The 21568-nt window shown below is 51.3% G+C and overlaps 1 protein-coding gene across 2 annotated transcripts in view; it reads left to right on the top strand.

Annotated features, from left to right (window-relative positions):
* Window positions 1-311: 311 nt before the first annotated feature.
* LOC115478743 (guanine nucleotide-binding protein G(i) subunit alpha-1) overlaps window positions 312-21568 on the top strand; it is a 188392-nt gene continuing 167135 nt past the window's right edge. For both annotated transcript variants that reach the window (XM_030216312.1, XM_030216313.1), the window contains exon 1: window positions 312-597. In XM_030216312.1, the coding sequence (XP_030072172.1) occupies window positions 480-597 (118 nt within the window). In that variant the 5' untranslated portion in view covers window positions 312-479. The remainder of the gene's footprint in view (window positions 598-21568) is intronic.

A 21568-nucleotide genomic window follows, 5' to 3' on the forward strand; every position in this document is an offset into this window, starting at 1 on the left:
GGAATATTATAAGAGATGGTAGAGTGTCCCTCCAAATGACAGGATTACGATTTATGACAAATGACTACTTTAGGAAAAGTTGAAATGAAAATGCTGTCAACAGTAAAGAGCAGTTGATAGCCGGTTTGTTTGCATTGCTTTAAGCAGGCGCGTGGGGAGGAAGGGGGGGATCATCAGTCTCGTACAGGCCCTGTGATAATCAGAGCTAAGCTGAGTGGCTGCTTCAGTTGCTTGACGTCATCTGGTCTCTCCAGTTCTTCTCGGTCGGTTGGTTTGGCACCAACGGTCGTCGCTCGTGCGCGAACGTGCTCGTGCAGGAAGGGACGCGGTGGCGGCGCCGAGCCCAGGGACTGAGTCGCGCGACGAGTCGACTGTTATTATTACGCGGCTCATTAGCGAGTGGGGCCCGCAGAGAGGCTGTGACTGAGAAAGCGCGTTAACGGCCCGCCAACTTGGTTTCCTTCAGCCGTTGCTCCGCCATGGGCTGTACGTTGAGCGCCGAGGACAAGGCGGCGGAGGTGAGGAGTAAAATGATCGACCGGAGCCTGCGGGAGGACGGGGAAAAGGCTGCCCGTGAGGTGAAACTTCTTCTGCTGGGTAAGAAGCAAAAATGCTTGAAAAGAAGGTCTGGGCCAAACCCCCCACTTCCTTACTTTTTCTTCTCTGCTCATTTGGGCCGTTTTAAAACAACCTCTCGATCCTGTAACCGTGAAAATGAGGCCAGGGACGTTGCACAGGAAATGCAGCTTCTTTGTAGGACGGACGGGCGGCCCACACGCCCTTTTGTTTCTTGCATTGGAAGAAAGTTTTGCTGCCCTTCCTCCCCTTCCCCAACAGCCCTGCTGCTTCTTACACACTTTTATGTTTGTCTTTGGCCGGTAACAGATGGACATTTGGTCTGTGTAAGAGGAGGAGGAGGATTCACAGCTTCCTCTTTTCGAGGTTCATGCACCATCTTTCCCCTTGTCAGACACTCCCTACGCAGCTATTCGCTTGTTTCAAAATTATTCTCACACGTTGAAGTGATCCATTTTGTAAACGATATAATACAAAGTTATGCTGCGTTAATTAAGGACAGAACAGGTTTAAGGTAACGGTAATCACATTTCTTCTCTTACCTCTGGCTCAGGCGGTGATTTAACAATGTAAATTCTGCGTTTTGTACGATTAATACTTAAAAGAATCCTGTGAATACTAATTTCTGCTTACATTTTCAGTATTTTCTTGAAGGGGCCAAATGTTTATGTATTTAACTTTACGGAAGCAGCCCTCCTTTAAGAACAATAGGTGTCTTTTTGCTGAATAAAAACATCAAAGTTCCAGGCTGTATTTTAAAAATGATCACAGCAGTTCTGCTTTCATACTTGTATATTATTACCTGGGTTTGAACACAGCAGTCTGACTTATTTTTATTTGTTTTTTTTTTTACACTATATGCAACAAAAAACAGGGTGAAAATGTAGCACTGATTTCTAAGTAGCACTAGTTGGTACCCATATTTTTTAAAAGACAACTGTACTTAAAAATTATTAAAGACATAGTAGAAACAGCATATATTACACTTTTTAAAACATTTATAATGAAAAGAATGTATCTTCTACAAACGACAACACCCATCTATTTGGTTGTTCCTTATATCATTTAAGACCGAGAACCTAATTGTATTTTTAGGTGTCTTCATTGATGAAGGAAATATCTGTAGCCATTGTTGTTTGAGTATCTACTACCTCTATCGAGTACCCACTCACTAGCTATCATCCCATCCATTCATATGCATACAACCTGAGCAGCCACAGCTGTGAGAAATGTGACACTTCAGGGTCCTAGCCAGCCCTTCAATTTTGGGGGTTCCCAGGGTTGGGCTTTGAGGGAGTGATGCTTTCTTCCCTCCTCCTCTTTCCCCTCACTACACACCTAAACATACCTTTGCTGGCAGGGATGCTGATGCCCCGCTAGCTGTATAAATAGTGCCCAAGCTGCTTTTCTCCTCCTCATGGAGTGACTTGCAGTATGCCTTCAGCCGCCAAGTTCTGCCTGAAGGAAAGAGCGTGAGGAAGAGGAGAGGAGCGGCGGCACTATTTATTTGGCTAGTGGGGCTTTTGGCAACCCCACCAGCAAAGGTAAAGGGGAGCTGCAGTTGAGTGTGGACTGGGGGTGGGGAAGGCCCCTAGAGCTTCCCCTCCATGGCTGTATCACTACTACTGCCTCTTTGTGGTCAGGAGGTGAATGTGAGCCAGAGTTATGGGGGTCTCTGCTGCCAGTTCATAGTTTATATCCCCTTCTATCCAGCACTGTCACCTTGGTGCTGAACTTCACCTAATTTGGTGCAAGGTGTCTGCGCACATTTTTTTCAACTTATTTGAAAACCGATTAATGATGACTGTCCAGCTCTTGATGGGAAAGAGGTGGTCAAGGGGGGGAATTTATAGTAATGTTGTTTGGGAGTGGCTATGAGTATATGATTGAAAGGGGTCATATGGGGTGGAGTTGAAATTGAAATATAATAAAAAAACGGTTGGATTGCTGAGCATATGGTTTTTGGTTGCCCGTACCCCCCACCAGGACCCATGGAGAGAAATGAGTATTTAGGCTAGAAGAGTACTGGAGAGTTCCTGCTACCACAGCAGTGACTGAGCAGAGAGTTCCGGGAGAAGCTCCTTGGGAGTGGAACAGGAGAAGTCCTTTTCGGGTTTGGAGGTGAAAGAGAGGTGATTTATCCTGAAACCAGAGAAAGAGGATGGTCAGGAAGGTCTGGGCCTAAGTAGGTCAGGCAGCTGGGGAAATGCCTGTCTGGAAAGGCAATCAGACAAGCCTCAACCCCTTATTGTTCTTCCTGATGGGATGGGTTGAAGGAGGGAAATGGACTGAATGAACCAATGTTGTTTGCTATTTGCAGTTAACAGTAAAAAATCACTTTCACTCCATGCATGATTTTTTTTCTAATTGGTGTTCTTTGACTTTGGGACTGTTAAATGATAATAACTGAATAGTGTCTTAAACCCCAATGTCTACTGGGATTTAGCCTGGCCCTGAACTGCGATCAGCTCCACATCTGACCTTTATTTTGTATATCCTGGTCCTTGGAGCCTGAACTGAAGAGCTTAGCTGGTGCCTATAAACTGAGTGAGGGAGACCATTGTTACACATATGGAGGTTAACTCTTTCTGTTAGTGTTAATCTGCTGTGAAGGAAGAAATGTAGCTACCTTTGTGTAAGAAACAGAAATAAAACATTGTAAAATACAAAGGAAAATGGGGTGATACCTTTTATATTGGACTAGCTTAATACATTTTTTGCAAACTTTCAGAGGCAATTCACTCTTCAGGTCTGATAACCTGTGTCCCATAGGCTGTAGTGGGCTTTGATAACTCCAGTAGTTGAGAAGTAAAGCCAGTGCCGGGCGGACTTCTGTATCTGCATCCCAAAAGTGAGAAAGATAGCTCATGATCAAATATATTTTGTACCACATTTCATATCGTATACCACGAGTATGGGTGCTGTGTAACTCAGTTGGAGAGGAGAGGACATGTTAAAGTTGAATTTGCTAGTAAAATGTTTGTGGCACAGGCATTGAATATCTGGGTCTTGCTAGTCTTCTGGTCATCAGAATTTGAGAGTCCTGTCTGATACTCATCTAGAGCCAATCAATATTTATTTTTGTTGTTTGAATTTTGCTCACACCTTTTTTGGTATTAGCTCAAGGTCAGTTACATCCAGGTACACTGGGTATTTCTCTGTCCCTGGAGGGCTCACAATCTAATTTTGTACCTGAGGCAATGGAGCGTTACGTAACTTTCCCAAGATTACAAGGAGCAACAGTGGGATTTGAACTGTCCACCTCTGGATGTCGAGACTGGTTCTCTGCTAGGCTCTCCACTCCACAATGTGCAGCTGGGACCTACATAAGTACAGTCCACATTTCCTCACCTCCCCCCCCGGGTTGTAGCTGGTCCTGTTTTGTGTTAGCTCCACTGTTCTGCAAATAAAAAAACCACAGAACTACCCTCCAACCCTCCACAGGCAACACACAGCAAAAACAAACAGTGGAGGTGACCAAAACCAAAAAAGAGGATGATTCACACTAAGGGTGCTGCAAAGTTTATTTAAGTTTCAAACGCTACTGAAGGTCATCGAAATGGGTGGTCCCTGCTGTTCTGCAGCCTCTTAAAGACCTTATGCACCCCTGGTGGCTGAAACATGATTTGTGTGTTTGTGAACATTAAGTAGACTTTGCAGCACCCTTAGTGTGGATTGTCATCTTTCTGTTTTTGGTCACCTCTGCTCTTTGTTTTTTTGCTAGCTCCACTGTTTAGCACATTTGGTTAGGGTGGTGGACTTTGGTCCTGGGGAACTGAGGAACTGAGTTTGATTCCCACTTCAGGCACAGGCAGCTCCTTGTGACTCTGGGCAAGTCACTTAACCCTCCATTGCCTCATGTAAGCCGCATTGAGCCTGCCATGAGTGGGAAAGCGCGGGGTACAAATGTAACAAAAAAAAACCCTAAACTGAATTCTACTAGTGACATAACTGGTATAAGCTGGGGTACTCCCTGGAACAATGCAGTATTTTTCTGTACCTTCAGCCAGTAGTAGGCAGTGTTTCTTCTAAGGAGTGGCCTGGTGTGTGCAAATGTTTTTTTTCATGTGAGCATCACATTTAAAAAACCCAACTATTTTTGACCACCAGTATTAGCAATGCATTTCTGTATATAGTGCACAAACTTTTTTTTTTTTGTGAGCAACCATGTAAAATGTTTGAACGACACAACTAAAATGTATGAGCAATCGCTCACGCACTCCGCATAGAGGGGAACATTGCTGGTAGGTTGTGTTGTCAGAGCTCCTGTCCCTGGTCTTGCTCCCCACTCTGCTGGCCATGGCCACACAGTGTGGTCGAGCCTAACAGCCGCTCCAAGATTTATGGTCTCTGACTGTACCTGGTTGAGTGCAGAGCTTGGCTACACAGTTCCTAGTTGCACTTCTTGGTGCCACTGAGTGAGGCTTTTGCTCGGCCCTACAGGGCCTTGACTGAGGGGTGTGGGTCCCCATCCCCTCCACCCTTCTAGCCCATACACCTGGTTTGTGTGTAATCCTCATGGGATCCTCTGCAGTTCCCAGGTTTCAAAGCTTTAAAAATGTATTTTTGGGCTGATTTGCTGTATTATCTGATGAAAGGGAATAAGGGTTCTTTTTTCTTAAAGGTGTGTCTCTTCTCCCCCCTTAGGTTTGACTTTGGGGGGGGGGGGGGCTTTTGGGCCCCTGGAGCTTTTAGACTCCAAAATGTGGCCCATTAGGTCAATCAGGCCCTATAGGCAGACAATGTGTCCTCCCTACTGGTGGGGCCCCCTTGTAGGTTCTAAGAGGCACAGAGCTGATTTGCGAGTTAGAGAGGGGCCGTCACCCATGAAGGAGGCAGGAGAGGACTCAGATCTTGTCAGACTTCCATTCCCCTACAGTTTTGGATTCTGAGGGTCCCCCGCCTCTGGAGGAGCTCTCCCGTGTGATCCATCTCTTCTGGCATGAAGGACTGTCACGTCTCATTGACAAGGTTACAAGGGCCCTAGCTGTGCTCAAGCCTTCTGATGTGGACCCAGTGGAGGGGAATCTGCTGCTGAAGGGGCCCCTGAAATATTTTTCCCTTTACAAGGTTCTCGTTCGTATGATGGTGTTTGAGTGGGAGACTTCTGTTAGTCCTCTTAGGTGGGCTAGGGTTGTTGATAATTTTTACACTTTTGCCCTTGAGGAGGTTGACAAGTTACCTAAGGTGGATGCGCTGGTTATGGCGGTCATTGAGGTGACTGCCATTCCTGTCCAGGGGAGCTCGACCCTCAGACCTCTGCCTGATACTTATGTGGATCACAGCCAATATGTAGCTGGGTGCCACATAAGTGCAGTCCACAGTTCCTCCCCCTTGCCCCCCCCCCCCCCAGTTGTAGCAGGTCCTGTTTAAAAAAAACAACAACAATTAGTGTGAGCACTATCGCCATCCATTTTGAAGGTGGTAAGGGTTCATAGTATTCATGTGCTAAACAGCACATGCAAATGTAGATGTGCTGTTTAACACGGGAACACCCTCTCTGCCCTGCTGACACGCCCCCTACATTTGGCAGTTACCGCAGGATGCTTGAGTGTGTCCCATGGTACTCCATTTTAAGTTGTTAGGTGTGTGTTAAGCACCTAGCGCACCTTAGTATAGAGGCCCCTAAACTTCTAAACTAAACTTCCATATCATCAAGCTGATCAATCCATAGACTGGTGGGTTGTGTCCATCTACCAGCAGGTGGAGATAGAGAGCAAACTTTTGCCTCCCTATATGTGGTCATGTGCTGCCGGAAACTCCTCAGTATGTTCTCTATCTCAGCAGGTGGTGGTCACACACAGCAGCAGCTCTGGCTAGGCCTCCAAGCCTAATTTTTAGGTTTTGTTGAGTGCCTGGGGTTGAGGGCTCTTTTTGAGCAAGTGCAAACCTGGTGGTGCCAGGTCCCTCCTTTTCTCCCCCCTCCCGCTGGCTCCGTTAAAAAAAAAAAAAAAAAAAAATTTTGAACGTCCTTAAAGGCGTTTATTTCGACGTTTATTTAAGCGTCTATTGCAGCTACTCACTGGGACACCAGGTCGTTACAACTCGGAGCGGACAGCAGGTAATTTTTACCTTTTTATAGCGGGCAGGGGGTTCCCCGATTCTTCTCCTCGTGGCATATGGCGTCGGAGGGCGAGGGCGCAAAGGGTCGCTCCCCGGGTCGCTTGAGCGCTTCTAGAGGGGATGCGGGGGTCTTAAAGCCTGATTCGCCCTTGTTGGGTGACAGTTTCGTGACCGATGAATGTCCCGGTCCTTCCTCCGGCGTGGCGGTTTTTCCCGCCATAAACGCCCATCCCCCGCTCCTCGCCTCCGCCATCTTGGCCGGCCACGCGGCTCGGACGGCTTCTTCTTGGGCCGCCCTTGAGGTTGGAGACATTAATGCCATGAACGCCCTTAATTTGGGCGACGGCACAGAAGCGGCTAAAGTTAAGAGCCGTTCTTCCCGCGCGGCTCCTTCGCGGAGTTTCGCGCCTTACGCCATTTTGGATGCGCAGCATGTCTCTTCCCCGCTATTGCGAGCGCCGGTTGAGGGTGCGTCTAGGGCTGTTGCCCAGGCTGCGGAAGTGCACAGTCTGGGGGGTTTCTCCCCCGAGTTTGTTTTGCTGCTGCATCAGGCCTTTCTCATGCACAACGCTGCCCTGCTCCCTCGTCTGGTAAAGAGGTTGAGGTTCCCAGAGGTAAACGCCCTCGGGTTGATTCCCAGGCCTTGGAGGAATTTGTCTCCTCCGATGTAGATGAGGGCAGCGTGTCTGAGGTCTCCCAACGGTCCTTTGCGGATTCCTTGGAGGAGACGGATCCCCGCTCGGATGGAGCGGATGACCCCTCTGCAGCGCGGCTTTTTAGCCCAGAGGATTTGCCCAACCTGTTGTTACAGGCCATGGACACTTTGAAGATTTCCTCTCCGGAGGACGTCTCTCCCTCAGCCCCTGTTGGCTCTGCCATTATGCTGGGGACGAAGCGCCCGCCTAGAACCTTCCACGTGCATGATGCCATGCACACCTTAATTTCGGCTCAATGGGATGTCCCAGAAGCGAGCCTTAAAGTGGCTAGGGCTATGTCCCGCCTCTATCCTTTGGCTGTGAGTGAACGTGAGGCCTATCTGTGGCCTACCGTGGATTCTTTAATCACTGCGGTGACTAAGAAAACGGCGTTGCCGGTGGAAGGTGGCACGGCCCTAAAGGACGCCCAAGACAGAAGATTGGAGGCGGCCTTAAGGTCGTCATTTGAGGCGGCTGCTTTAAGTTTGCAGGCCTCAGTTTGCGGCTCCTATGTGGCCAGGGCGTGCCTGACTATGGTGCAGCGGGCTTTCCCCTCGGATCATTCCTTGAGGGCTGATTGGCCGGCCCTGGAATCGGGCTTAGCCTATTTGGCAGACTTGCTGTATGATGTCTTGAGGGCCTCAGCGAAAGGCATGGCTCAGACAATCTCTGCGCGGCGGTGGCTTTGGCTGAAACATTGGTCTGCTGACCACGCCTCTAAATCCCGCCTGGCTAGGTTGCCTTTTAAAGGCAAGCTGCTCTTTGGGGTCGAGCTGGACAAAATCATGACCGATCTCGGCACGTCCAAGGGCAAGAAATTACCAGAGGTCAGGGCTCGGGCTAGTACTCGTCCCGGTACCTCCAGAGGACGGTTGCAGGAAGCCCGTCGGTACCGCCCGGGCAAGTCGGGTTCCTCTGCCCCCTCTTCCTTCAAGAGGAATTTCTCCCCCAAGCAGCATTCCTTTCGCAGAGACCGCCGTCCCGGAGGTGCTCCCTCCGGTCCTCCCCCAGGGTCTCGTACCCAATGACGGGGTCTTGGTCCACGCCCCAGTGCAGATTGGAGGACGGCTGTCCTCGTTTCTGGGCGATGTGGACACAATAACTTCAGACGCATGGGTGCTGGAAGTCATCAGAGACGGCTACAAACTAGAGTTCTGCCGACCCTTAAAAGACGGGTTTGTACTCTCTCCCTGCAAGTCTCCGGTCAAAGCTGTGGCAGTGCAGCAGACCTTGGACAATCTGATCCGCCTGGGCGCGGTCGTTCCGGTGCCAGAAAGTCAGCTTGGCAAGGGACGTTACTCCATTTACTTTGTGGTACCAAAGAAAGGAGGTTCTGTCCGGCCTATCCTCGACCTCTAAGGGGTCAATCGGGCCTTGAAAGTGCGGCACTTTCGCATGGAGACTCTCCGCTCTGTTATAGCGGCAGTGAAGGCAGGAGAGTTCCTGGCATCCTTGGACATCAAGGAAGCGTACCTGCATATTCCCATCTGGCCTCCTCATCAACGCTTTCTGCGTTTTGCAGTCCTGGGACGACACTTCCAGTTCAGAGCCCTCCCTTTCGGGTTGGCTACTGCTCCGCGGACCTTTTCCAAAGTAATGGTGGTCATCGCGGCCTTCCTACGAAAGGAAGGGGTACAAGTCCATCCTTATCTGGACGACTGGTTGATCCGAGCCCCCTCTTATGCAGAGTGCGGCAAAGCTGTGGACCGGGTAGTTGCTCTTTTGAGCTCCCTGGGATGGATCATCAACTGGGAGAAGAGCCAGCTGCGCCCGACTCAGTCCCTGGAGTACCTGGGAGTTCGATTCCACACCCAAGTGGGCAGAGTGTTCCTGCCAGACAATCGGATTGTCAAACTTCAGGCTCAGGTGGACCAGTTCCTAGTAGCCTCTCCCCTTCGGGCTTGGGACTATGTGCAGCTGTTGGGCTCTATGACGGCCACGATGGAAGTTGTGCCCTGGGCCAGGGCTCATATGAGACCACTTCAACACTCTTTGCTGCAGCGCTGGACTCCGATGTCGGAGGATTATGCGGTGCGCCTTCCCTTGGACCCAGCAGTGCGCAAGGCGCTGAGCTGGTGGATGCAGACAGACAAGTTGTCTGCGGGAATGCCTCTGGTGACCCCAGAGTGGATTGTCGTCACGACGGACGCCTCGTTGTCGGGCTGGGGAGCCCACTGCTTGGGAAGGACAGCGCAGGGGCTCTGGTCTCCTGCAGAGGCAAAGTGGTCTATCAACCTCCTGGAACTCAGAGCCATTCGGTTGGCGCTTTTGGAGTTCATCCCGGTACTGGTGTTGAAGCCTGTACGGGTCCTGTCGGACAATGCCACGGCTGTGGCCTATGTCAACCGCCAGGGAGGTACCAAGAGCGCCCCTCTAGCCAAGGAGGCTATGAATCTTTGCCAGTGGGCGGAAGCGAACCTGGAGCAGCTTTCAGCGGCCCACATTGCCGGAGTCATGAATGTCAAGGCGGACTTTCTCAGTCGCCATACCTTGGAGCCCGGAGAGTGGCAGCTATCTGCTCAGGCGTTCTTGGACATCACGAAGCGCTGGGGCCAGCCGAGCCTAGATCTGATGGCGTCATCGGCCAATTGCCAAGTGCCGCGCTTTTTCAGCAGAGGACGGGACCCTCGATCCCTGGGAGTAGATGCTCTTCTCCAACAGTGGCCGACACAAGAGCTTCTCTATGTGTTCCCGCCCTGGCCCATGTTGGGCAGGGTGCTAGACCGGGTGGCAAAGCATCCCGGCAGGGTAATCCTGGTGGGTCCGGATTGGCCCAGGCGTCCCTGGTATGCGGACTTGATCAGGCTCTCAGTCGACGATCCTCTGCGGCTGCCAGTGGAGCAGGGCCTGTTACATCAGGGTCCCGTGGTGATGGAGGATCCCTCCCCCTTTGGTCTTACGGCCTGGCTATTGAGCGGCAGCGTCTGAGGAAGAAGGGCTTCTCAGACAAGGTCATCGCCACTATGCTGAGAGCGAGGAAGCGCTCTACTTCTACTGCTTACGCCAGGGTTTGGCGTACCTTTGCAGCGTGGTGTGAAGCAGGCTCACTTTCTCCCTTCACTGCTCCAATTTCTTCAGTGTTGGCGTTCCTGCAAGAAGGTCTGGAGAAAGGCCTGTCGCTCAGTTCCCTTAAAGTCCAGGTAGCGGCTCTGGCTTGCTTCAGGGGCCGCCTGAAGGGTGCTTCCCTGGCTTCGCAGCCAGATGTGGTGCGCTTTCTCAAGGGAGTTAATCACCTGCGCCCTCCTCTGCACTCAGTGGTGCCTGCGTGGAATCTCAACCTGGTGCTAAGAGCATTGCAGAAGCCGCCTTTGGAACCCTTGTCGAGGGCATCTCTGAAAGACCTGACGTTGAAAGCAGTCTTTTTGGTGGCTATCACTTCAGACAGAAGAGTTTCCGAGCTCCAGGCGCTCTCATGTCGAGAGCCTTTTCTGCAGTGCACTGAGGCAGGAGTGACTATTTGCACAGTGCCTTCCTTCCTGCCCAAGATTGGTTCTCGCTTCCATGTGAATCAGCAGCTCTGTCTCCCTTCCTTTCGTAGGGAGGACTACCCAGAGGAGTACTCCGCTCTTGAATATCTGGATGTGAGACGAGTCATCAGATACTTGGAAGTGACCAATGATTTCCGGAAATCGGATCATCTGTTTGTCCTGTTTGCAGGTCCTCGTAAGGGTCTGCAGGCTGCTAAGCCTACAGTGGCAAGATGGGTCCAGGAAGCCATTGCAGCGGCTTATGTGGCCGCGGGGAAGGTGCCGCCTATCCAGCTGAAGGCTCACTCCACGAGAGCTCAGGCGGCCTCGATGGCAGAGGCCGGATCCGTCTCCTTGGAAGAGATATGCAAGGCGGCAACGTGGGCTTCGGCTCATACATTCTCCAAGCATTACCGTTTGACTGTGGCTGCACGGGCGGAGGCCCGGTTTGGAGCTTCAGTGTTGAGGTCAGGGATTTCTATGTCCCGCCCTGGGTGAGTACTGCTTCGGTACATCCCACCAGTCTATGGATTGATCAGCTTGATGATATGGAAGGTAAAATTATGTATAATCATACCTGATAATTTTCTTTCCATTAATCATAGCTGATCAATCCATAGCCCCTCCCAGATATCTGTACTGTTTATATTCTGGTTGAATTTTAGGTTCAAGTTTAGCCTTCAGTTACTTCAGGAGGACTTCGTGTTCAAGTTCTTCTTTCACTTGGATTCTTCAAGAGTTGAGACGACTTTGTGTTACAGTGAGCTGCTGCATTCCTCTCCCCTCCGTTTTACGGGGCTGGATTGAGACATAAATTCTGCCGGCACTCCCTCCCGCTTCGTGCGGCTGTAGGGCAGCTTTGTACCCCTCCCGCTTCGGCGGTGTTAGGGTCAGTCAGCTCCTCCCGCGGTTGCGGTTGCAGGATAAGCCAGATCCCCCCGCATCGGCGGGTGTGGTGTCCCTCCCCCGCTCCGCGGGGATGAGCTGGACGGATTCCCTCCCCCACTTGTGTGGGGATGAGCTGGGTTAATTCCCCTCCCCCGTTTCGGCGGTGGTGAGCTGGGCAGAGTGTCCCTTCGTGGGTGTAATTCTCTAAGTGCTGAGTCCTGCGGATGGAGCTTTGATATCGACATACTGAGGAGTTTCCGGCAGCACATGACCACATATAGGGAGGCAAAAGTTTGCTCTCTATCTCCACCTGCTGGTAGATGGACACAACCCACCAGTCTATGGATTGATCAGCTATGATTAATGGAAAGAAAATTATCAGGTATGATTATACATAATTTTACCATTTTTCTCAAGGATTATATCAACGGACCTGGGCCCTATGGTGCTTTCAGATCATACGCCAATTTGAGTGGATTTATCACTGGGCCCGGATGTAGGGGTGGCTGGAACTTGGAGATTTCTGTCTTACCTTTCGGATGACCCTGATTTCTGGAGTTTTCTGATTCAGAAATGGAACCTTTTTGCGGAAACTAACACTGGTCATAGGGAGGCTCCAGATTAGTTCTGGGAAACATCAAAGGTAGTGATGTGGGGTGAGATAATTAACTATGTGAGTGCATGTAATAAGAGAATCACCCAGGGGATTATTTTGTTGGAACGCTGGTACCAACAAGCTAAGAAGGCCCATTTGAAACACCCGTCTGGGGTTACCTTTGAGAATGTGCCACTTTGGCTGCTTTGAACTCTGCTTCATGAGTGTATGAAAAAGCAGTTATTCTCTCGACGTTGCCAGTTCCACAAGTTTGGTAACCAGCCGGGTAAATTACTTGCTCGGGTAGTGAAAGCGTGGTCAGCTAGAACGTTCATCCCTGCACTGGTGACACCTGATGGATCTAGGAAATCTAACCCCACTGACATTTTGCAAAATTTTCATGACTATTTCTCACAGATGTACCAAGTGGATTTGGAACATAGTAACATAGTAGAAAAAGACCTGCACGGTCCATCCAGTCTGCCCAAGAAGATAAATTCATATGTGCTACTTTTTTATTTGTACTGTCCTCTTCAGTGCACAGACCGTATAAGTCTGGCCAGCCCTATCCCCGCCTCCCAACCACCAACCCCTCCTCCCAGCCACCAACTTTGGCACAGACCATATAAGTCTGCCCAGCACTATCCCTGCCTCCCACCACTGGCTCTGGCACAGACCGTATAAGTCTGCCCAGCACTATCCCCGCCGCCCAACCACCAGCCCCGGCACAGACCGTATAAGTCTGCCCAGCACTAGCCCCGCCTCCCTATCAAACGAGCTTGAAGATTTGGGTCTCCCAACCCTTTCCCCAGAGGCTAGCAACCAATTAAGTGCCCCATTGCATGCGAGTGAGGTCCAACAGATAATTAAATCTTTGACACTGGGAACTGCCCCGGGAACTGAAAGATTTTCCACAGAATATTACAAGATTCTGGTACAGCAAGTGAGTATACTGCTTATGCTATTCTATGAGGTGATGATCTCGGGAGGAGTGTACCCTGCTCAAGCTAATGAAGCACTTATAGTGTTTATTCCCAAGCCAGGTAAAGCGCCTGATTCCCCCGAGGCTTAACGCCCAGTCTTGCTGCTCAATGTGGATGTGAAAATCTTAGCAAGAGTTTTGGCAGATAGGCTAGCTAAACATATTCCTGACCTGGTGGGAGATCATCAAGTGGGATTTGTCAGAGGGCGACACCCGGGTTTGAATGTTCGTAGAGCGGTGTTGGCTGTGGCCCGGGGTGGGCCCTCATGGCAACCGATGCTCCTTGTTGGACTGGACGTGCAGAAAGCCTTCGGTCGTATATGTTGGGAATAGCTTTTGAGTTGTTGGCGTTATGTAGGGATGAAGGTTTTTTTTTTGCAAGCAGTGGATACCTTATATATGGTGGCTCGGTGCTGGTGAATGGTTTATGTTCCCCCACCCTAGTTTTTGGGTGGGTAGGGGAACCCAACAGGGATGCCCGCTGTCTTCCCTTTTGGTTTTACTATATTTAGAACCCCTTCTCCGCACCATACTGAAAGATCCGGCGATCACAGGGGTCCTGCTGCCTCAGCTGTCCATTAAGGTGTTGGCATGATGACATATTGCTTACCATCACAAACCCTCAGAGCTTGTTAGCCGCCGTGCTGGACGTTCTCGTGGAATATGGATATTATTTGGGCTTCAAACTTAACTTACAGAAATTGGAGGCCTTACTGATCCCTACTTCGGTGAGGGAGGAATGGGTGGGATCCTTTCCATTAAAATGGGCAGCTGGTCATATTAAATATCTAGACATTAGGGTCCCAGCGGATTTGAAACAACTCTATGATATTAATTTGGCCTCGCTGTGGACGTCAACTCAAACCTCTTTGGGGATGTGGTAGCATCTTCCCGTATCCCTGTGGGGGAAGGATTACCTTATACAATATGATATTAGTTCCAAAATGGCTATATGTCATCCAAGTACTATTGCTCTTTTTTTTCTGCAACGCGATGAACGTTTGCTGCATCGACTGCTGGTGAAATATTTTTTGGAATGGATGGGGAGCCCAGGTCCCTTTTTTTTTTTTTTTTTTTGCAGGCCTACCTTCCTGTGGCCAAGGGTGACCTCGGAGCGCTAAGTATTAGTGTTTTCAGTGGCTGGCTGCATGAGACATCTGAGTGATCGGTTTAGGGGTACAACTCTTTTTTTCCTTCCCGGTTGCTGAGTCCGCATCATTTTAGTTATTGGCTGCTCGCGGCCGCTGGTTGAGCGGATACGAGGCCGTGCTTTGCTCCCCTCTTTCTTCCCCTGCGGAGGGCATGGTGATGGATTTATTATGTGTCTCTACATCTCACCGCATAGGGCCTTTAGGGCTGCCCTGCGCCCCAGTGATGACTATGTATGTGGGATCCGGGACTCATCTAGGCCATATGTTTTGGCTTTGTCCTCCGGTCCTGGCATTCTGGATGATCCTTTGTGCCCAAGTGTCTGGGATCTGGAGGATTAAGAGGCGACCCTTCCCCGCATTATTGTTTCATGTATACCATGTAGGGAGATCCCACAGGGAAGGTTTGACATCCTTCTTAAGGCGGGCGGGATGGGGAGAAAAACATATTAAGTGCCTGGCTGCTTCCTGATCATCCCTCGATTCAACAGTGGTGGTCCCTTATGATCTCCCTGAGTGCGATGGAATGTAAGGACTTTCGGGATTTGGCTTCACAGCGGGGGGGGGACCACCTTTTTCAATGCTGGTCCCCCTTTTGGGACATGTTAACACCGATTGCTCGGAGCAGAATTCTGAATGGTTGATGTCCTCCAGGGGAGGGAGAGGGTGGAATGGGGGGTGGGGGAAGGGACTTTTAGGGGGTTGGTTTAATTTAGTTTTTTTTTGGGAGAGGGGGGGTTAAGCAAGTGTAATATGGGTGTTTATGACAAAATAATTGATAAGACTGTTGACTACTTGTTATTGTAACCACATACAAAATAAAGTATATAAAAAAAAATTGTAGATGATACAAACCCATTCAAAGTTGTTAAAACACATGTGGACTATGAAAAATTGTAGGAAAACCTTAGTAAATTGGAAGACTGGGCATCTAAATGGCAGATGAAATTTAGTGTGGACAAATGCAAGTTATGCACATTGGGAAGAACAGTCCACATCATAGTTACCTGATTCTAGGGTTCACATTAGTAGTTGGCGCCTTAGAAAAAGATCTAGGTGTCATTGTAGACAATACGCTTAAATAATCTGCACAGTGTGTGACGGCGGCCAAAAATTAAACTGGATGCTAGAAATGATTAGAAAAGGGATGGAAGGTTAAAATCAAGATTGTTATTATTATTCTCCGAGGACAAACAGGCTGCTTGTTCTCACTGATGGGTGACGTCCACGGCACCCCCTCCAATCGGAATCTTCACTAGCAAAGACGTTTGCTAGCCCTCTCGCGCCGATGCGCACCGCGCATGCGCGGTAGTCTTCCCGCCCGAACCGGCTCGTGTTTGTCAGTCTTCTTTTGTCCGTGCTCGGGACGGTCGGGTTTTGCCGCCGTTTCGTGCCCCTCAGAGGACCCTTACGCGTCTTTCGTGTTTTTCAAAAAAAAAAAAAAAAAGAGAACGAACCTTTTTCCCGTATTTCTAGATTTTTCCCAGCGTAAGTTTTCTTTCGCTTTTGGGAGTGGCCTTGTTGGCTGCCCGCACGGGTTTTTTCCCCCTTTTGTCTCGGTGCCTCTTGTCATCATCGCAAATTTTGATTTCGCCGGCGCAATTTTTCCGCCCATGACATCGAAGCCTTCCAGCGGCTTCAAGAAGTGCACCCAGTGCGCCCGGGTAATCTCGCTCAGTGATAGGCACGCCTCGTGTCTTCAGTGTCTGGGGGCTGGGCACCGCCCGCAGGCCTGTAGTCTTTGTGCTCTTTTGCAAAAGAGGACTCGGGTAGCGAGATTAGCCCAGTGGAACGTTCTGTTCTCCGGCGCTTCGATGGCATTGGCATCTAGAGATTTGTCATGCGCATCAGCGTCGGCAGCACCGAAGTCTTTGGAGATTGCATCGAGGCGTCCTCCTCCTGCATCGTCGGTACCGAGGCTTCGGAAGAGTGCGTCGGCGTCGGCGGTACCGGGACCCCCTCTGGTGCTGATGTCGGACGGTGGTGCTTCGTCTGGAGTGCAGGTCCCTGCTGGTGGCGGTGAGCCTTCGGGTAGGTCTCCTGCCCTGAGGACTCCTGCGGTACAGCCCCCCCCCCCCCCCCCCCGGATCGACCATCTTCGGCCCCGGCCCCGAGGAAGCGACGTCTGGATTCAACGTCCTCATCGGTACCGGGGAGCTCCGGTGACATGCTTCGCTCGAAGAAGTCGAAGAAGCATCGTCACCGGTCACCTTCCCGTCTTGGTACCGGGAGCTCTGGGTCGCCGAGGGAGTCGGCACCCAGCAGGCATCGGCACCGGGAGGACCGCTCACCCTCCATTCAGGAGGTGTCGGTGCGCTCTACCTCGGACAGCCCGGTACCGCCTCCATGCTCGGAACAGGTTCTGACCTCGACGCCTGCACCGGCTTCCCAGTCTTTTCTTCCTGGCATTCTGGAAGACCTGTTGCACCCTTCTCCGGTACCGGGGGTGCTTGCACCACTGGTGCCGTCGAGTGAGGCGACAGCTGGCCCTTTGTCCGGGGTGAGGTCCCTGGTGCCGTTTGCGGTACCGGTTTCGGCTGCCTCCCAGGTGGACTCCCCGACGACGTCGGGGGAGGGAGCTTCGCCGCTGCTGGCCAGGGAGTCCACCTCTCGACGCTCCCACCGTGGTTCCACGGAGTCGAGACGGACATGGCTTCAGACACAGGTCCGTGAACTTGTCTGATACCGATGATGAGGCCTCGTGGGAGGCAGAGGAGGACATCAGATATTTCTCTGACGAGGAGTCTGATGGCCTTCCTTCTGACCCCACTCCCTCCCCTGAAAGACAGCTTTCTCCTCCCAAGAGTCTGTCTTTCTCGGCCTTTGTCCGGGAGATGTCAACGGCCATCCCCTTCCCGGTGGTTGTGGAGGATGAGCCAAGGGCTGAAATGTTTGAGCTCTTGGACTATCCTTCTCCACCTAAGGAAGCGTCCACAGTACCCATGCATCATGTCCTAAAAAAGACATTGCTGGCGAACTGGACCAAGCCACTAACTAATCCCCACATTCCCAAGAAGATAGAATCCCAGTATCGGATCCATGGGGATCCAGAGCTGATGCGCACTCAGTTGCCTCACGACTTTGGTGTGGTGGATCTGGCCCTGAAGAAGGCTAAGAGTTCTAGGGAGCATGCTTCGGCGCCCCCGGGCAAAGACCACAGAACCTTAGACTCCTTTGGGAGGAAGGCCTACCATTCTATGCTCGTGGCCAAGATTCAATCTTACCAGCTCTACACGAGCATCCATATGTGGAACAATGTGCGGAAGCTGGCGGACTTGGTGGACCAGCTCCCTTCTGAGCAAGCCAAGCCGTTTCAGGAGGTGGTCAGGCAGCTGAAGGCATGTAGGAAATTCCTGGCCAGAGGGGTATTTGATACCTTTGATGTTGCGTCCAGGGCCGCTGCTCAAGGTGTGGTGATGCGCAGACTCTCATGGCTGCGTGCCTCCGACCTAGGATCCAGCAGCGGATTGCGGACTCCCCTTGCCGTGCGGATAACATTTTTGGAGAAAAAGTCGAACAGGTGGTAGAACAGCTCCATCAGCGGGATAACGCTTTCGACAAATTCTCCCGCCGGCAGCCTTCAGCATCTACCTCATCAGGTAGGCATTTTTATGGGGGAAGGAGGACTGTTCCCTACTCTTCTGGCAAGCGTAGGTACAATCCTCCCTCTCGACAGCCTGCGGCCCAGGCTAAGCCCCAGCGCGCGCGCTCTCGTCAGCAGCGTGCGCCACAGCAAGGCCCCTCAGCTTCCCAGCAAAAGCAGGGGACGAGCTTTTGACTGGCTCCAGCAGAGCATAGCCGATATCAAAGTGTCCGTGCCGGACGATCTGCCGGTCGGGGGGAGGTTGAAAGTTTTTCACCAAAGGTGGCCTCTTATAACCTCCGACCAGTGGGTTCTCCAAATAGTCCGGCAAGGATACGCCCTCAATTTGGCCTCCATGCCTCCAAATTGCCCACTGGGAGCGCAGTTTTTCAGCTTCCAGCACAAGCAGGTACTTGCAGAGGAACTCTCCGCCCTTTTCAGCGCCAATGCGGTCGAGCCCGTGCCACCCGGGCAAGAAGGGCTGGGATTCTATTCCAGGTACTTCCTTGTGGAAAAGAAAACAGGGGGGATGCGTCCCATCCTAGACCTAAGGGCCCTGAACAAATATCTGGTCAAGGAAAGGTTCAGGATGCTTTCCCTGGGCACCCTTCTTCCCATGATTCAGGAAAAAGATTGGCTATGCTCTCTGGACTTAAAGGATGCTTACACGCATATCCCGATACTGCCAGCTCACAGACAGTATCTCAGATTCCGTCTGGGAACGCGTCACTTCCAGTACTGTGTGCTACCCTTTGGGCTCGCCTCCGCGCCCAGGGTGTTCACAAAGTGTCTGGCTGTGGTAGCAGCAGCGCTCCGCAGGCTTGGGGTGCACGTGTTCCCTTATCTCGACGATTGGCTGGTGAAGAACACCTCCAAGGCAGGAGCTCTACAGTCCATGCAGATGACTATTCGACTCCTGGAGCTACTGGGGTTTGTGATAAATTATCCAAAGTCCCATCTTCTCCCAGTACAGAGACTCGAATTCATAGGAGCTCTGCTGGATTCTCGGACGGCTCGTGTCTACCTCCCAGAGACAAGGGCCAACAATCTTGTCCCTTGTCTCCCGGGTGCGAGCGTCCCAGCAGATCACAGCTTGGCAGATGTTGAGATTGCTCGGCCACATGGCCTCCACAGTTCATGTGACTCCCATGGCTCATCTTCGCATGCGATCTGCTCCATGGTCCCTAGCTTCCCAGTGGTTTCAGGCTGCTGGGGATCTAGAGGACGTGATCCACCTGTCCACGAGTTTTCTCGAATCCCTGCACTGGTGGACGATTTGGTCCAATTTGACTCTGGGACGCCCTTTCCAAATTCCTCAGCCGCAAAAAGTGCTGACAATGGATGCGTCTCTCCTGGGGTGGGGGAGCTCATGTCGATGGGCTTCACACCCAGGGAAGCTGGTCCCTCCAGGAACAAGGTCTACAGATCAATCTCCTGGAGTTACGAGCGGTCTGGAACGCTCTGAAGGCTTTCAGAGATCGGCTGTCCCACCAAATTATCCAAATTCAGACAGACAACCAGGTTGCCATGTATTACATCAACAAGCAGGGGGGCACCGGATCTCGCCCCCTGTGTCAGGAAGCTGTCAGCATGTGGCTGTGGGCTCGTCATCACGGCATGTTGCTCTAAGCCACATATCTGGCAGTCGTAAACAGTCTGGCCGACAGGTTGAGCAGGATTATGCAACCTCACGAGTGGTCGCTCAACTCCAGAGTAGTGCGCCAGATCTTCCAAGTGTGGGGCACCCCCTTGGTAGATTTCTTCGCATCTCAAGCCAACCACAAGGTCCCCCAGTTCTGTTCCAGACTTCAGGCCCACGGCCGATTGGCATCGGATGCCTTCCTCCTGGATTGGGGGGAAGGCCTGCTGTATGCTTATCCTCCCATACCTCTGGTGAGGAAGACTTTGTTGAAACTCAAGCAAGACTGAGGCACCATGATTCTGACTGCTCCTTTTTGGCCGCGTCAGATCTGGTTCCCTCTTCTTCTGGAGTTGTCCTCCGAAGAACCGTGGAGATTGGAGTGTTTTCCGACCCTCATCTCCCAGAACGAAGGGGCGCTTCTGCATCCCAACCTCCGGTCTCTGGCTCTCACGGCCTGGATGTTGAGGGCGTAGACTTTGCCTCTTTGGGTCTGTCGGAAGGTGTCCCCCGTGTCTTGCTTGCTTCCAGGAAAGATTCCACTAAGAGGAGTTACTTCTTTTTATGGAGGAGGTTTGCCGTCTGGTGTGACAGCAAGGCGTTAGATCCTCGCTCTTGTCCTACACAGACCCTGCTTGACTACCTTCTGCACTTGTCTGAGTCTGGTCTCAAGACCAACTCTGTAAGGGTTCACCTTAGCGCAATCAGTGCATACCATTAACGTGTGGAAGGTAAGCCGATCTCGGGACAGCCTTTAGTTGTTCGCTTTATGAGAGGTTTGCTTCTGTCAAAGCCCCCCATCAAACCTCCTACAGTGTCATGGGATCTCAATGTCGTTCTCACCCAGCTGATGAAACCTCCTTTTGAGCCACTGAATTCATGCCATCTGAAGTACTTGACTTGGAAGGTCATTTTCTTGGTGGCAGTAACTTCAGCTCGTAGAGTCAGTGAGCTTCAAGCCCTAGTAGCTCATGCTCCTTATACCAAATTTCATCATAATAGAGTAGTCCTCCGCACTCACCCTAAGTTCTTGCCAAAGGTGGTGTCGGAGTTCCATCTGAACCAGTCAATTGTCTTGCCAACATTCTTTCCCCGTCCTCATTCCTGCCCTGCTGAACGTCAGCTGCACGCATTGGCCTTCTATCTGGAGCGGACACAGCCCAACAGACAGTCCGCCCAAATGTTTGTTTCTTTTGATCCCAACAGGAGGGGAGTGGCTGTGGGGAAACGCACCATATCCAATTGGCTAGCAGATTGCATTTCCTTCACTTATGCCTAGGCTGGGCTGGCTCTTGAGGGTCATGTCACGGCTCACAATGTTAGAGCCATGGCAGCGTCAGTGGCCCACTTGAAGTCAGCCACTATTGAAGAGATCTGCAAAGCTGCGACATGGTCATCTGTCCACACATTCACATCTCATTACTGCCTGCAGCAGGATACCCGATGCGACAGTCGGTTCGGGCAGTCGGTGCTTCAGAATCTGTTTGGGGTTTGAATCCAACTCCACCCCCCTAGGCCCATTTTTTATTCTGTTTCAGGCTACACTCTCAGTTAGTTGAATAAGATGTTAGGTCAATCTCAGTTATGTCCTCGCCGTTGTGAGGCCCAGTTGACCATGTTTGTTGTTTTGAGTGAGCCTGGGGGCTAGGGATACCCCATCAGTGAGAACAAGCAGCCTGCTTGTCATCTGAGAAAGCGAATGCTACCTACCTGTAGAAGGTATTCTCCGAGGACAGCAGGCTGATTGTTCTCACAAACCCGCCCGCCTCCCCTTTGGAGTTTTGTCTTCCCTTGTCTTTGTCTTGCTACATACGGGACTGACGAACACGAACCGGTTCGGGCGGGAAGACGACCGCGCATGCGCGGTGTGCGAGGGCTAGCAAACGTCTTTGCTAGTTAAGATTCCGATTAGAGGGGGTGCCGTGGACGTCA

The sequence above is a fragment of the Microcaecilia unicolor genome, chromosome 10 (genome assembly GCF_901765095.1).
Source record: "Microcaecilia unicolor chromosome 10, aMicUni1.1, whole genome shotgun sequence".
Lineage (NCBI taxonomy): Eukaryota > Metazoa > Chordata > Amphibia > Gymnophiona > Siphonopidae > Microcaecilia > Microcaecilia unicolor.